The 17,179-nt window shown below is 36.4% G+C and overlaps 1 protein-coding gene and 1 long non-coding RNA gene across 3 annotated transcripts in view; one reads left to right on the top strand and one right to left on the bottom strand.

Annotated features, from left to right (window-relative positions):
• The window catches only part of ACSS3 (acyl-CoA synthetase short chain family member 3), a 184,791-nt gene that overhangs the window by 39,242 nt on the left and 128,370 nt on the right, over nucleotides 1-17,179 (bottom strand). For both annotated transcript variants that reach the window (XM_008964068.5, XM_003811658.7), the window contains 2 exons: nucleotides 5,126-5,221; nucleotides 2,047-2,110 (listed from right to left, as the gene is read on the bottom strand). In XM_008964068.5, the coding sequence (XP_008962316.1) occupies nucleotides 2,047-2,110; nucleotides 5,126-5,221 (160 nt within the window). The remainder of the gene's footprint in view (nucleotides 1-2,046; nucleotides 2,111-5,125; nucleotides 5,222-17,179) is intronic.
• Nucleotides 356-15,399, top strand: LOC117975492 (uncharacterized). The gene is made up of 3 exons (XR_004665760.3): nucleotides 356-467; nucleotides 7,030-7,133; nucleotides 11,751-15,399. It is a non-coding gene; the product is annotated as an uncharacterized LOC117975492 (long non-coding RNA).

Here is a 17,179-nt window from a genome sequence, read left to right as displayed (position 1 = left end):
AGAATGCTTTAAGGCAATAGTTGTTACTTTTAAGTATTTGAAATAACACTAATGGCTATAAGAAAAAAATTACAGTTTATGTGGGACACTGTTATATTTTATTATCTCTGAATGGATGTGGGGTGAAGCAGCCCATAATTAGAGTGACAAAACCCATGAGGAGTTTAAAACTGTGCTGGCATCAAATGCCACCTCTGAGATCTTGCAAAAGTTTGTTTTATGAAATAGATGACTCACAAAGTTAGGAGGTTACATAAAAATGTATGCTGCTAAAGTGCTTTGAAAAGCTCTCAAAAACCATTCTATTCCCTAAGCAAGCCAAACATCCACCCACAAACGTGTTCAAATTATTAATTTCTTTAGCAGCCCTTCCCTTCTTCCCCTGCTGCTTTTCCCTTGAACAGGTCAAATTTGAACCAGCTCTATGTTAACACAGATTCTGGCTCAGAGAACTGTGAATACAAATGGTATGTTCAATATTTAATTTTTTCATCTTGATGGATATGTTGTTTTAAAATGGAAACTTTTAACAAAGTAATATGGTGCTTACATGTTTACTGATAAAAGCATGAGAAGAATTACATCATAACTTGCATGCTTTCTATTAGCTTTCTATATAGTTAAAATATCTCTACCTGAAGAAACATCCTCTTTTTAACTACTGTTTTTCATGTAATTTTCATAGAATTTAAAATATCTTCTTTACAGGAAGCAATCTTATACCAATCTCAGAATGCCAAGTAATAAGAGTTCTTTTGACTTCCAATAGAAATAAATAGGAAAGCAAATCATTTTTAAAACCTGATGCTCTGTATTTATAGTAGCTCAATCTGGTGAATTCTACTACTTAAACTCTATCAGTAAAGATGTCAATATCATGTTAATCAGAGGGACTAAAGCAATCTCTCTTTCAATTATTAAAATGTCACATACTGCGAACCTTCTAACTTAATCAACTTCCATTTCTGCTTCCACTAGCATATAAATTTTAAAGTACATGTCTTGATGTAATTAAAGTAAATTTAAATATTTTCACTTTAAATGGTAGCAGTTTTGCCTATCAAATGAACAATAATTTAAAAAAATGTTAACAAGAAGATGGGATATTTGCTAAGTCAGGAACTTTATAAGATGATACTGTTTGACCCAGTAATTATACTTCCAGAAATCTCTTCAATACTATTGCAATTATCAGAAAAGCAGAAAAACAAGATGAAAAAATGTTTAATATAGTATTATTTATAATCATAAAAATTCAAAAAATGCTAAGAAGCCTATACTGGGGATGAAAATTTTAAGAAACAGAGTAAAAATTAAACGCGCTTATGAGACAAGGTTAAGGGAAAACAGCAATACACAAAAATAAATTGATTCACCATTGTAAAATGTTTGTCAAAAAGTGGAAAGTCAAATCAGAAACCGAAAATCAAATACTGCATGTTATCTTTTATAACTGAGAGCTAAATAATGGGTACACATGGACATAATGATGAAAACTAGAAACTCTGGGGAGTCCAAAAGGTGTGAGGGAGGGAGGCAAGGGTTGAAAAACTGCCTATTGGGTACTATGTTCACTATTTGGGTGATGGGTTCACTAGAAACCCAAACCCTAGGATTATGCAATATACCCATGAAACAAAACTGTAAATGTACCCCTGAATCTATACCAAAAAAATGTAGATAGTCATGTATATTATGAAGTTAATAATGTAATTGCTGAGAGGTGAGAGTACAGGAACTTTATTTACTTATTCATATTTTTTTGTATGTAAGTTAACTTTATCATCTATACATAACCTGTAAAATGAAAAAAAAGTTATTTAAAAATATGCAAAATTTGTGGTTTTTGAAAATTGCATTTAAATTGGTCGTATTTTATGGGGCTTCTATGTTTAAATTACAACACAGCTGACACAGTTCTTAAGCAACACACAAGTTCTTTCTACAACTTCCTCAGTAGCAGTAACACTGCAATGACCCCATTTTTTCTTAGTATATACACCAGTTTTTGCCCTTTAATATAGTAGTATTGAAATTTTTGCTTACTTTACCACAATATTTCCTAAACACCGAGCCTTCAGTTTTTGCATGTTGTCATCCAAAATCATAACTACAAAGTAAAATATAAATATTTGAATAAAAATTCATAAAGCTTAAACATTTTTCTATATTTTTATATTCAACCCAAAAAACTCTAGCTTAAGAGAGTAATCTTTTAATTCCTGTGAGACCATGAACAAATATAAACTAAAATATCTTACAAAAAAATAAAGAGCACATGTATCTGATTCCTAACAACATCAGAAATTTTCCTTCAGAATATCCCTTAAATGAAGACATCATATTTCAAACATGTGGTAATTTCATCTCTATGTCTATGTCCACTAAATGTACCCTTGTAATCTATTAGAAGCATTAAAAACATGTTCAGCTTTTTAAAAAGTAAAGGAAATGAAGTTTTCAAACACACCAAAAAATATTATACGCGACAAAAATAAAATACTTACAAGTTACAAAAAACCCCTTATTCTGATTTAAAGCGTAATATCCACTTAGGAGCTTTAAATTTGGTCAATTTAATCTTCCCAAATATTATCTCAATACTTTCTGTGCTGTCCTGATAGAATCCTAAAAGAGTTTAGGAGATTAAAGCTTGTATCCACATTCAGTAACCCTTGGTGCAAACTAAATATGAAGATAAGTCATCATCTTCTAGGCTTTAATAGATTATTTATGTGGCCTCATTCATCCAGGTAATTCTACCTTAAGCAGATATGAGAAAAGAAGGTTGTTGCTCTCAGAAAAAAATTAATTGTTCCCTTCTTTGTGTTCCTGGAGCACTTTGTTTTAAAATTCTGTATTGACAGTTAGTAGAAGTATCTGTATCTAACTAGATTGTGAGATCATGGAGGCCATGGCTAATTTATCTTTGTTTCCCTAAATCTCAGTACAGTGGCCAAATCACTATATGCCCCGGGCGCATTCTGTAACCCGTTCAGTTTCCCTGTCTATGAAATGGGAGAAATCTCTTTCTCATAGTGGTTATGCAAGAAGTATTTTTAAAAATGTATGCAAAGTGACAAGTTTGCATAAGGTACTCAATAAATGTGTTATATTAAATTAAATGTTTTTTAGACAAAAAGGATTTTCTTTTCTTTCCTAAAAGGATCCTGCCTTTTTTTATTATTATACTATTTAATATTACATTATGATTTTAATCTCTAAACAATCACAAAACATAAAAATTATCAGTCATAAAGTCACTGATTCCTTGGTTATAAATGTTTAACCTGTACTGTCTGCAAGCCAGTTGAGAAACTTCTGTACTTAAGTTACATGAGGGAACAAAGCTTAACTATTTCTTACAACTAGATATAAAAATGGCACTGAAATACTAACAGAGAAATGTGTTTAACATCTTCCACCATCAGAAACCCCTAAAAATGTCTCAACACAAAACATTTTTTTCTGATAAAAGGAGCAGAGATGACAGACTGTTTAAACAGAGGATTTCACTAAATCTGGGTTCACCTTTCCAGGGCTGGAGAAGTCACTGACTTCACAGAATATCTATTTCCGCCTTGAATAAAAAAAAAAATCTAAAGTATCTTTTTATAAATGTATCTGCTAGGTTAAACCAAATGATCCACGTTTTTGTAACTAGCCATTGTCCTAGAAGGGAAATCCAATATTTTTATGTTAGAGAAGCAAAAGACAAATCTCTGAATTTTGCAGTTTATATGCAAATAAGAAACATATGTTAGGAATCATATTTTGTCTCCCAAAGCTAGGTTTTCTTCATAGGTCTACTAAGCCAAATTGTGTGACCTTAAGCAAATTACAAAACCTCTGTGCCTCATTTTCCTTGTCTGTAAAATGAATGTGTTAGTCTAAATCAAGTCAGTCCTCTGACTTTTCTGAAATATTAGTAGCACTACTATCTAAGCCATATTCTGCCTTTCTACTGGTAGGCACCGTGTTAATGCTTTATTGCATAACATGACAAAACAGAAGCCCTGGAAAGCATGTAAAAATGTTACTCTTATTTAGAAATAAGGAAACAATGTTCAAAAAGTTATGTGACTTGTATAATTTATACACCTAGAGAGAGCCATCCAAGATAAATTGTTTAATAATAATGGTTACTACTATAAATTTAAAAACAGAAATTGACAGGATATTATAGCTTCTAGTCACATAAAGCCAGCATCAAAGAAATGTTTTCTTTTGGGATCCTCCCCCTTTGTTTTTATTTTTATTTTTATATTTATTTATTTATTTTTTGAGACAGAGTCTTGCTGTGTTGCCTAGGCTGGAGTGGCACGATCTCAGCTCACTGCAACCTCTGCTTCCTGGGTTCAAGCAATTCTCGTGCCTCAGCCTCCCAAGTAGCTGGGGTTAGAGGCGCACACCACCACACCCGGCTAATTTTTGTATATTTAGTAGAGACGAGGTTTCACCACGTTGGCCAGGCTGGTCTCAAACTCCTGATCTCATGTGATCCGTCTGCCTTGGCCTCCCAAAATGCTGGGATTACAGGCATGGGACACCACTTCTGGCCTGTTTTTATTATTAAACAATAAGGTTTAAAAACTTTGTCCTCACTCCTAAATTAAAAGGCAGCATGTGTAATATACAGTAAGAAATTGCAGCTTTTGAAATCAAAGCAAGCAAATTCTGAGGACAATGGTTTGCATTGTCCCCAGGATCTAACCAGCAGTGTTATCTCAAGAAAATTATTTAGTCTGTTAACCAGTTGGTTAACTCATCTCTAAAATAGTAATGATAGCTCTGAATTAAATATACTTCAGCATGAAATGAAAAGACATATATAAAGTACTGGGCTCCCAGCAGGTGTTTCCTTCATAGTAATTTCACACCCATATTCCTAACATACCTTATTAATGATATTATTTTTGTGGTTATGACAGTCATTTAGAACATATCCTGGAAATCCACAACATACTTTTGATAGCAAAAATTAAGGCATTCATTTTTAATACAAGGCATTCATTCAACCAGATTCTAATTAAGCCCCTAGTTTGTTTCATGCAACATAATACACACTAGATGCAAGAAAATGCCAAATTTATTAACTTTACGTATTATCAGGGTCATTCCTTACCATTGTATCCTGGGACGCTTTTTCCTGCTTGCCCTGGTGGAGGTGTTTTAGAATTGCCTAATCCAACACATGACGCGGTAATTGGAGATCCAGTCTCTGGAAAAAGAAATGTTATTTATCACTTCATGTTTTAACTTGGAATCATAATGTTTCTTGAGTACATGCACACTCTACCCCACCCTAGTTTGTCATACAACGTAGCTGCGTTAGGAATAGATGAATAGCGCAAATATATTATTTAAAAATTTAAAGCTATCTAGTAACTTATAACATATCCACAGTATTAAAACTTAAGAATTCATAATTAGAAAAATTTATATAGTAGTGTTTCTTCTAAAGAAAAGAAAGGCTGCTCTAGTGTTTGCAATTGTGGATCAGCAGGCGTGAAGAATGGAAAATTATGTGACTTGGACTGTTCCATAACACACACTAAAAGCTAAAATGAACACTAGAAAAGATGCTTTCTCTTGACTCACCTAAAGTTATTTCGTTTATCATTGTTAATTACAGCTGTGTCAAAACATTTTTGTTATTTCTAGCTCATTCTCCGGAATAAGTAACCCAAAGATTTTTGAAATTATTACGTTGATGTAAAAGTAATTGTGGTTTCTGCCATTACTTTTAATATATGGATAATATTGTCATTTAGCATTAGGTATATCTCCTAATGCTATCCCTCCCCCCTCCCCCAACCCCACAACAGTCCCCGGTGTGTGATGTTCCCCCTCCTGTGTCCATGTGTTCTCATTGTTTAATTCATGTTGTGCACACGTACCCTAAAATTTAAAGTATAATAATAATAAAAATAAAAAAGATTACACACAGAAAAAAACATTTTAATAAAATGTCTTTATAAATTAAAATATATATATAATATATATGGATAATATCATGCTCTAATTTCCTAAGAGCTACACTTGCCTAGAGAACCTGCATTTAAAGCTAATTTTGGCAATACTTTTTCAAGTTGTTCAGTCTGCTGTTCCTGGATGTTAGAAGCCCCAAAACACAGGGAGGAAGATGACCATACTCTGCTGACTATTTCATCAAAACCACGAACTTTCTCACAACTAGCCTGCAATGATTGACAAAAATGCTAAATTTGTTTTCTGTGTCTCAAGTTGTAACAGCCAGAATATTAGCTATTACCTGATTACCACAAGTTCTGAAAGTGGTTATTTTTAATGGAGGGATGCACTTATTAACATTCATAAAAGCAAGTTTGGAGTTAACACAATCTTTTGAATACAAAATATATATGTACGAAAGGGCAGGAAAATAGTATTTGGTTAGTGAAAAGTTTGGGAATTACTTGCTTAGTATTATACACATAACCTACACATACATATACCCAAGGAATTAACTGCCAAACCCATCATATCTAAAGTAATCCAAAAAAATTAAAGACATCCATCTTCTAAAGTACTCAGAATGTGTTCCTTCTACCATGGGCTCTACCATAATTTATCACATATTGATATCACTTTAGAATGATGGGAAGAATTTATTACTGCTCTTTACCTTCCAGAGTAGTTCATTTTATTATTCACATTTTATGGATGGAGGCTCAGCTGGCATCAATAACAGAAGATGAACTTTTGAACATCAAAACACAGTTCCTAAGTCACAGTTTAGTGCTCAAGATGCTAAGCCGTATGGTCACTGCTGAGGATCATCGGCAAGTAACCAGAGCAGACATTTCTGATGTTTAACAAAGAGTTCTAAAGTATTTTCCAAGCATGACCAAAAAAAAAAGGCGGGGGGCAGGGGGGAAGGTATTTTATGAAATGGCAATCCATAGCCATCTAATACTCCTGCCAATTTTCCCCACAGCATAATCAAAGCAAGGGAGGACATCTGCATGGTCAGAAGTGTTAACAGCATTTCCCCCTCTGTTTTTTCAGAAATGTCCAGGTGCTCACCTCAGCTATCCTTCGAAATGGATATGAGAGACCAGAGCAGGGTGATGACAGGAAGCAGTCTTGTAGAGTGAGGTGCTTAAAAGAAGGTACACAGAACAAATAAGATGATAATAGGAAGAGAAGCTTCTCAGACACATTAGGAAAGGAGATACCACCTTCAAGATGCTTTTGTTACTTCTACTACCTGGTGCAAGGAAGCTGCTAGAGTAAATCTATTTTAGAAGTATTCTTATTAAGTTCAGTTTGTCAATAGGGGCACACCAGTTACCTAGAGTTCAGAGTCTCTACAGTTCTTACAGTGTGGATTCTCATGAAAGACGTTATCACTCTGTTGTTCCTATCGCACTGGGAGAAGGGGGATGTAGGAAAAGAAGGTGAGAGTATAACCTAGTCTTAAATAAAGCTGCAAGACAGCAAGAAAGGATTAATGAAGCGTTGTCCATCTTCACTGCCTAAGTAAGCTGATATACGAACCTCCTGAGATTCCCAAGCATCTTTCTATAGTAATTATTTATTTATAACCTTTATTCTTCATCTTTTTTATACATTATGATTATAAGACAACTATTAAAAGCTTATTTTTCTATATAATTAATTTGAGTCTTAAACTTTAGGGTGCTGAAAATGATTATTCATTCAGGTTGCCTAAAGTAGATAATATATGTTTATACTTTGAACATTAGTAATTCAAGTGTCTTGTTGACTTTATTTTGATTGATTCATTCAAAGGATTAGAAAAAGAACTATTGCTGGCTAGGCATAGTGGCTCATGCCTGTAATTCCAGCACTTTCAGAGGCCGAGGCTGGTGGATCACCAGAGGTCATGAGTTTGGGACCAGCCTGGCCAACATGGTGAAGCCCCATCTCTACTACAAAGACAAAACTTAGCCAGGCGTGGTGGTACCCACCTGCAATCCCAGCTACTTGGGAGGCTGAGGCAGGCGAATTGCTTGAACTCAGCAGGTGGAGGTTGCAGTGAGCCGAGATCACACCACTGCACTCCAGCCTGGGTGACAGAGCAAGACTCCATTAAAAAAAGACAGAAAGAAAGAAAGACAGAAAGAAAGACAGAAAGAAAGACAGAAAGAAAGAAAGAAAGAAAGAAAGAAAGAAAGAAAGAAAGAAAGAGAAAGAAAGGAAGGAAGGAAAGAAGGAAGGAAGGAAAAAAGAAAGAAAGAAAGGAAGAGAAGAGAGAAGAGAAGAGAAGAGAGAAGAGAAGAGAAGAGAAGGAGGAGAGAAGAGAGGAGCAGAGAGGAGAGGAGCCGAGCAGAGGGGAGCGGAGGGGAGCGGAGGGGGGTGGGGAGGGGAGGGGAGGGGAGGGGGGTGGGGAGGGAAGGGGAGGGGGGAGGGGAGGGGGGGAGGGGGGGAGGGGGAGGGGAGGGGGGGAGGGGGGAGGGGGAGGGGAGGGGGAGGGGAGGGGGAGGGGAGGGGGAGGGGAGGGGAGGGGAGGGGGAGGGGAGGGGGAGGGGAGGGGGAGGGGAGGGGGAGGGGAGGGGGAGGGGAGGGGAGGAGAGGAGAGGAGAGGAGGAAAGAGAACTATTGCTAGTGACTTGTAGAAAATACAATCAGACAAAATGGCAGTTCCTATGACTCTAAGCATACTAAGGAATCATAGGTAGAACAAAAGTGAGCTGAAAAAGACCGTAGTTGTTGTTACAGATACTTTGGTTATCCTTCTTTGTACATCTGAACATCCTAGGTCCCAAGGACTGACGCATCTTCAATATAAACATATACATATTTCCTCACACACTTATGCACACAGTCAAGATAAACACTCTTGCTCTCAAACTGGTCCATGTGCAGAATAGGCTTCTGATTAGTGACAACCCCTAAGCATGCTGCAATCCTTAACTGAAATCCTATGAACTCCCAAAGCCCCATTTCAAGGATGTTCTAAAAACATCTGCTTCACACTACCCGGGCTGTAATTAAGTGGCTAGCAGTTATTTATGGAGACAAGAAATCTAGATGTCATGTTGCAATTGGGAAATAGCTACAATAAACAAACTAGAGCATTCTCTTTGTAGAAGAGCATGGGATACTTCATTTAGAGAAAACTTTACAAAAGCACCTCACCTTAGAAACACAAAATGTTCAGCAAATCACCAGCATAGTTTCTTTAGATAAGAGACAGCTAGGAAGAAGATGAACAGGGAATTGAAGGGTATGAAGAATGTCACCTTAGCACATTTATACTCACCCTGCATTAGAAGCTAATAGAGAAATTTCCTTGTTTTTAAAAAAGGACAAACTTCATGGTATCTTTACTGCATGTCTTTACTGACTCACTCTACTTTATTATATAATAAGCTGTTACCTAAATGAATTTACTTTAAAATTTCTGACTCTGAAGTAAAAACAGGGAAGACAACTAGATACATATTTTTCCAATATGAATTATGCTATATACCAAGAGTCGAGTGCTTTTAATCTATATAATTGCATTTATTCCCACTACTACAAGACTACAGAGAGAAAAGGGAGTATTCTTTTTACTGATGAAAAATTCTGAGGATTAGCCAAGAAAATTTAAATAACTTGTTCTAGTTTTCATAGTTCTTTCAAAGAAGGAGAAGAATGGAATAGACAAGTACCACTTCTGAAGCTCTCAAGTAACAGACAGAGGATGAGAAAGGAATAAAATCACCTAGACTGTGTCTCAGTAGAGGAAGAAAAATCCCTGTGGCAGGAAGTGAGCCCAGTCCCCCATACTTGCAAATAGCATTATTGGTGGTACAAATCACTTACTAGCAAATAGTTTTTGAGCAGCTATTATGTGCTAGGTGCTGTTGTTAGAACTGGAGATACAATAAACAAAAGTAGCCAAAATTTCTACCCGCATGGAGACCTCCCAATTTCCAACTGGGGAGATAATGAACAACATATTATACAAGAGTAAAATGTGTGGTGTGTAAAAGAGTGATAAATACTAACGGAAAAAGGAAACATAAACTGAGTATGAAATGTCATGGAGAGGGTTTTCAATTTTGTATTGAACAGGAAAGACCTCCCTGAGAAGGTGACATTTAAGTAAACATCTGAAAGAAGAGAAGACATGTGACACATAGATATTTAGGGGAAAAGAATATAAGAGAAGGGAAACTCAAGTTCAGAGGTCCTGAGGTCGGTTCATACCTAGAGTGTTTGAGAACAGTGAGGCAGCCAATGTGACTGAAATAGAATCACAGAATTAACAAAAAGTATTGATAGGAAATAAGGTCAGAGAAATAGTGAGGAGGCAGATCATGCAGGAATACTTCAAAGTCATCCTAAGACCTTAGTCTGAGTGACACTGTAAGCTAATGAGGGCTTCTGAACAAAAAATTAATGAATCATAACAATGTAAATATAATTTATTTAAATAGTTACACACCATTCAGGTTCTATGTCCATGTTTAATTTATTTGGGCTGCAAGAGAGATGTGTAGTAGGAAATGCAGAGACAGACAGAGGCTGTATTAGAATAACTGGTTAATAGATTTCTGTGGCTTTCTAAACATCAGGGACCAATTCACATGATAATTCACAAGACTGACAGAAAAACTAGGGCCCAGTTGGGTGGCAGATGACAGACAGACTGTGTGGGTAGATGGTCCACATAAACCAAAGATAATCCCTTTTGTTATGTAAGTGTGAGCATGCATAAAATTGATACATTTCTAAAAGAGAATTTAGCAGTTCTTATAAAAAATCCTTAATCTACCCATTTTGACATGATGTGATTATTACGTACTGCATGCCTGTATATTTCATGCAACCTATAAATATATATATCATGTATCCACAAAAATTGAAATTAAAAATTAAAAAAAAAAGAGGCTCCTGACTGCATTCCCAGCATTTTGGGAGGCCAAGGCAGGTGCATTGCTTGAGCCCACAAGTTTGATACCAGCCTGGGCAATGTGGTGAAACCCCATCTTACAAAAACACCAAATACAAAATACAAAAATTAGCCAAGTATGGTGGTGCACACCCAGTAGTCCCAGCTACTGGGCAGGCTGAGGTGGGAGGATCACTTGAGTCTGTGAACTCAATAGCCTGATAGCACCACTGCACTCCAGCCTGGGCAACAAAGTGAAACCCTGTCTCAAAACAACAACAATGGCAAATTAATTAATTAAATTAAAAATGAATTAAAATTCAATCAAAGCCAAATTTTAAAAGCCTATGTGAAAAATAATTATTCTTGCTGCACTTTATACAAATAATTAGGCCAAGTATAAGACTAAAGCTTATTTTTACAAGCAAATCAGTCTTATCATGATTTATCTTTAGTAAAAATGGGAGACTGGAGAGAGAAATTTATTTTTCAAGAACTACGGTATACCTGCTATTAGATTCCAGTCTCATCAGTTGTTTCTGAGTGTTTTCCTGTAATTTAGACTGACCTTGATTATTCCTGTGAACCAATCAGTGATCTCTGACTGCAGCTCAGAAGAAACAACAGAGATGGGTAACGTAAAATTCCAGATTAGTATTCTAATTCTGGGTATATATTGGAATCAGCTAGCATCCCCATATCAGTTTGGTTCCAACAGTTGCCAAGTTCATAGAAAGCCTTCTTACTCCGTTTACTTGGGATAGTTTTTACTTATTTTGCTATACTATTGTGGAATATATTGCTGTTGTACTCTATGTGTGGGAATGCAGGATAAGCTTACTCAATGTCCTCTTAAATTGAACACGTTTTAATCTTTCAGATATCACCTTTTGATGGAAGCCAAGAGTTATGAGTGGTCCTCAACATACTGATGCTTTCTGACGAAGCTCCTCTCTAACCTGAATACGAGAGACCCTAATAGGCAGGAATATCATCACCCCATTCAGCCTGAAGAAGTTACAGAAGATGGATTTTAATCTGTCTACAACCCTTAGGATTAGGGTTCTCTTATAAAAGGGAAGGGGAAAATATGTCAGAGGCATTCAAACCAGAGCAACTCCATCTTGAATAGGGGCTGAGTAAAATAATACTGAGACCTACTGGGCTGCTTTCCAAAGTGGTTAGGCATTCTTAGTCACAGGATGAGACAGGAAGTTGGCACAAGATACAGGTCACAATGACCTTGCTGATAAAACAGCAAGAGGTAAAGCAGCTGGCCAAAACTCACCAAAACAAAGATGGTCATGAAATTGACCTCTGGTCATCCTCACTGCTCATTATATGCTAATTATAATGCATTAGCATGCTAAAAGACACTCTCACCAGTGCCATGAGTTTACAAATGCCATGGCAATGTCAGGAAGTTACCCTATATGGTCTAAAAAGGGGAGGGACCCGCACTTCTGGGAAGTGCTCACCCCTTTTCTGGAAAACTCATAAAACATCCACCCCTTGTCTAGCATATAATTAAAAATAACCATAAAAATAGCCAACCAGTAGCCGTTTGGGCTGCTCTTTCTATGGAGTAGCACTCTTTTATTCCTTTACTTTCCTAATAAACTTGCTTTCACTTTACTCTATGGACTTGCCCTGAATTCAATCTTGTGTGAGGTCCAAGAACCCCTTCTTGGGGTCTGGATCAGGAGCTCTTTCAGGTAACAAATTCATCACTGAATACTGTCCGAGTTGTTTTAGTCAACAATACTTGGAGACTTGGAGCACCAGAATCCCTGGCTGATTTCTGCCTATGATCCACAAAATCATGAGATACGGTTGTTGTTTTAAGCTGCCAGGTTCTGGAGTAATTTTTTTTTTTTTTTTACATAGCAATAAATACTTGGAACATTTCCCATTAAAAATGTTATATAACCTTTTTAAAAAGATTTAGTGCAAGTCTCAAAAAAAAAGTGCATATAGTTAACAAAAAACATTCTCCTAGCCTGCAGCTGAAATCAGCCTGTGTGCCTGAGAGTCATTTGTATCAGCAGGACCAACAGTCCAGTCCCTGACATTCTGTGCTTGGGAAATGTTTGCTGACTAGTTAATGCATACTTCTAACATGATTTTAGGCTCCCATGATAAAGATCAGGGGCCTAAAAAAAATAAGTAGCAAATCACAGAATGTAATCCCAAAATGAACCAGAGAGAAAAAAAATAGAGGACTCCAGGAAGATAAAAGCTATATGTTACCATTATGATTCCTTTACAACATTTTCTTATTCCAAGAATGATAGTCAAAGGACAGTCATTCAATAAGTATTTATTGAATATATTCTATTCACTAAAAGGTATTTCTTCTGGGGAGAAGGGAGTGTTGAGGGTATAAATAACATGCCAAATAGAAATTGCAGCATGTATAAAGGTTCAGAAGTTAGACCATCAAAGGACTGTGAGTTATTCCGCAGAGCAAAGCTTGCGGGAGGCAAGTGTACTTAGGGAGATGATGAGAGACCAAGTGAAAGAAGTAAACAGCGGGATGAAAATCCCATGTTAAGAAATTTGAATATTGTTCCAGGAACAATGGGAGACATGGGGGGTTTCGTAAAGGCGATTTGCTCAGAATTGCATTATAGAAAAATCTCTTCAGTTGCTAACTGGAGCACTAAACTGATGATCCCAACCCAAAGCAATAAATCAGATAGATGTGGATGGTCTGGTGCAGGTGACTGGCAGTGGAAGATAAGACCAAATTTTAATTATACTCAAGATCAAAAGGTCTTGGTGATTGTCTGGATATGGGGCAAAAGCAAGAGGGAAAAGGCCAAGTTAACCCCCTGGGATATGACTCAAAAGTTAAAGAAAACTAGATGTGAATGAGGGTTAAGAGGAAGATGTGGTGGCAAGTTCACAAGTCCAGCTCTATAAATCAGAGCTCCCGCTGCATCTGGCAATCTGCCATTCTGCCTTTACAGTGGTTCCAGAAACTACATTAAAACAATGTGGATTTAGAAGTCGGTAGCCCATGCTGCGAGCGGAAGACTTACGAATAAATCAATGCAGCAACCTAGTACTGCTGAATCATATTAATCACAGCATCACGATGGGCATAGAGGCAATTTGTAAAGAAACCATTCTCCCCACCTCTGAATCTTTACAGTGAACTATAAATAACTTGAATAGGTAGCAGAAAGAAAGCAGAAACAGTGAGATGTACACTAGTGAAAGAAAATCAATGTAATCTTTGTGTTCAGGAGATGGTAGGATTTTAGTTTAAAATAGTTAATTCAAAGCAACCTATAGGTTGCTTCTTTGTATAGGAAGAAGACCATTAATTCGAGCTATGAGACACTGGTCTTATCCTACTCCCTTATAGCACATTGCCTCTAACTGTGGAGGACTCAATGGAGAAGCCCATAAATAACCCTGTGTTTAACTAGATAAGAAACACTGAGTTAATGAAGGCATGAGATAAAAGCTATGGGGAGAGGACCCAGGACAGCACAGAAGAATGAGAGTTCTGGTTCTAATGTCAACTAGCTAGTTGACTCAAGGAAAGTAAAATCTCTACGGTTACATTTTCTCAAACGTAAGTTCCGCTTTTACAGTCTAAGTTTTTTTGAATCTGAATTATTTACAGGCCAAGATTCTAAAGATGGCCTTTACATTAATGAAGGGCTATTTATAGAAAGGAAAATAAAAATAATATTTTTTGAGTGCTGACTATATGTCAGGAATTCTTCTAGGTTGTTAGTACATATTTCACTTCACTTAAAGCTTTCAATTAGTCCTGAGGAAACTTAAGATCAAGTATTTGCCCTTGGCTATAGAGTAAGTGGCTGAATTGGGATGTAAAGGCAGTCCTACTGGATTCTGCATCACTTCTTGCTACCCACATTGTTTCTCCAAGGAGAATAGCCACCTGCTGTTTTCCAAATTAAAATTCACAGCAAAAGAGGGATTGGGAATTGTTTTGTGGGGGCAGTAGGCCCAGTGCAGGGGTTTACATGTATCAGGGGGAATCAAATTTCCAGACAGTAAAGTTTGTCAAGGGAAGGTATAGATAACTCTTGCTCTTGTGAAGATCTATAAAAACATGACATATTTTCAACTTTCTAACATGGTTTATACGTGATCCTTGCCCAGAGTAGGAGGAGAAATAGAACAGATATTTCAAAGGCCAAAACAACTTTATGTTATTAATCAATTTCCCAGCGTTTAGTCCCTTGCCAAAGCATTGTCACTGATATAATAATGAGCACAAATAGTGATTCCAAAACACAATTCTACATCTCTGAACTAATTTGTGTAATATATTTTTTTAAAATGATGTTCTTTTTACATTATAATGCTATAAAGATGAAATGTCTGATTCAATGAGGGTGTTTGCTTTGGGAATTCATTCTCAGGTGGATTAGCAGTTTGTAAACAGTTATTCACTTTCAGAAAGAGAAAGCCTTATTAAGCATGCCTTACATTTGACAAAAGGTTATTCTTTCCACAAACCAAATTCATGTAGCTTACTTCTAAGCTCCGGCTTTTCAAATTATCAGTAAAAATCACCTACTTTAAACTAATGAAGACTACTCTAAATGAGAAAAAATGCTGTTGCCAGGCAACAATAATGACATAGGGCTTCTTTTCTCTCTCACCAGATGGATGCTGTCACGCCATCTCTAGTTACACGTTGCTGAGATGACACTGTGTCTATATAACTGCTTTTTCCCCCATCACAACTTCTCATGCTAAATTTACCAAAAAATATCTTTTCTATGAATGAAAGAAAAAAAATAAATGTATTTCTGACCATTAAATTGTGAAAAACAAAGATGTATCAGACAGTAGTTAAGTCATTCATATTACTGAAAGATTATTTGCATTTTACTATTTGAAAGTAGCCTAGGGTATCTCCTGGGTAACCCGGTTCATGGGGTCATGTTTTGCCGGTTCAGTACAACCCAACTCTTTGAGTTCTACAGTTTGCATTTCACACTAGCTCAATCCATTATCTTTGAAACACAGACATGTACTTTAAAGAAACCCTCCCACCATAGCGCAATTTTGATAGACTCAGAAATTACTGAGTAAAATACAGAAGCAGAGAATAACAAGTAGTTAAAAAGCAAAATCCAGAAGGCAGTATTTGATAGCACATGGAAATATTTTGCTCCCTGATCTGCAGACAGAGGAATATTTGCTAATGGCTGTTGGTACTCAAACCACATAAAACAGGTTTTTAAATCAAGATGGAGTCCTCAAGTCACCAAGAAAGTGCTTTCTTCATTGTCACATCAGCTATATGGGCCTCTTACGCCTAGGTATGCCTAGGAATGTATTTTGCAGTAAATATACAAGATTTTGCACAGGACACAAGCTAAGTAAATTCGAAGAAAGTCACACACTAACACACAGTTGTGAAACGTTTTAAAAAGTGTAAAAATAACAAGAGGCATAATGTTCTCAATGCTGATTCCAGGGATATAAAATTCCCTATTATAGCCTAAATATAGAGAACTGCAGGCTGACAGATTAAATCCATCTGCAATTCAGTGTATCAACATGGACACATGAAAGAAAAATGTCTGAGAATTCAGGAGGAACAATGGAAGAGGATGATCACGGAAAAAAAAGCGACTTAGACTTTGATACCTTACCTAGCAAATCCTCAAATCCTAGTTAAGTGTTTTACAATGTGTTTACTTAGGAGGAATGAGACAGGGCTGTAGTTGTGCCTGTAACATTTCCCACAGAGATCTCTGTTATCAAACTCTTAGTAATTATTCTATTTTGTGGTTTTGATTTTTGTAAATAGAATGTATTGCTGTCTTAAACAATTTCTGGGCTAGTGAATCTTCTCCAGATATCCCTAAGAATAAGGATTAAATTCGATCAACCTCGTCAACTTTTGTAGTTAAAAGTCTTGCCTCAGTTGTCTACTGTCAGGAATTCTAACTTGCCAAGCTATGCAAAAATAAGAAATCATAACAAGCAGCCCTGACACATTTTAATAACATAGTATAAGGGTATGTGTACCCTTAGAATCAATAGTTTAGATTTAGGAGCTGGCATGACTGAAGTTTGCAGGAGCCTTTGGGTCCACTTTAACAAAATCCAGAATTATCAGATTATTCCCCAAAGGAGGAAGAGTTAGGCTGTATATAGACTATAGTTACTTCAGAACTGCAGTTACAATTAAAACTGAAGCAGTTCAATCAATTATGGAGTGAAATACTCAGATTACACCAAGATAGAAGAACTCCACAAAGATGGCTCAAGGCAGATAAAGTAAGATCAAACATTTCAATCATCACC

The sequence above is a fragment of the Pan paniscus genome, chromosome 10 (assembly GCF_029289425.2).
Source record: "Pan paniscus chromosome 10, NHGRI_mPanPan1-v2.0_pri, whole genome shotgun sequence".
Lineage (NCBI taxonomy): Eukaryota > Metazoa > Chordata > Mammalia > Primates > Hominidae > Pan > Pan paniscus.
Note: the sequence above shows the minus strand (reverse complement) of the source record. Positions and strands in the feature narration are given on the sequence as shown.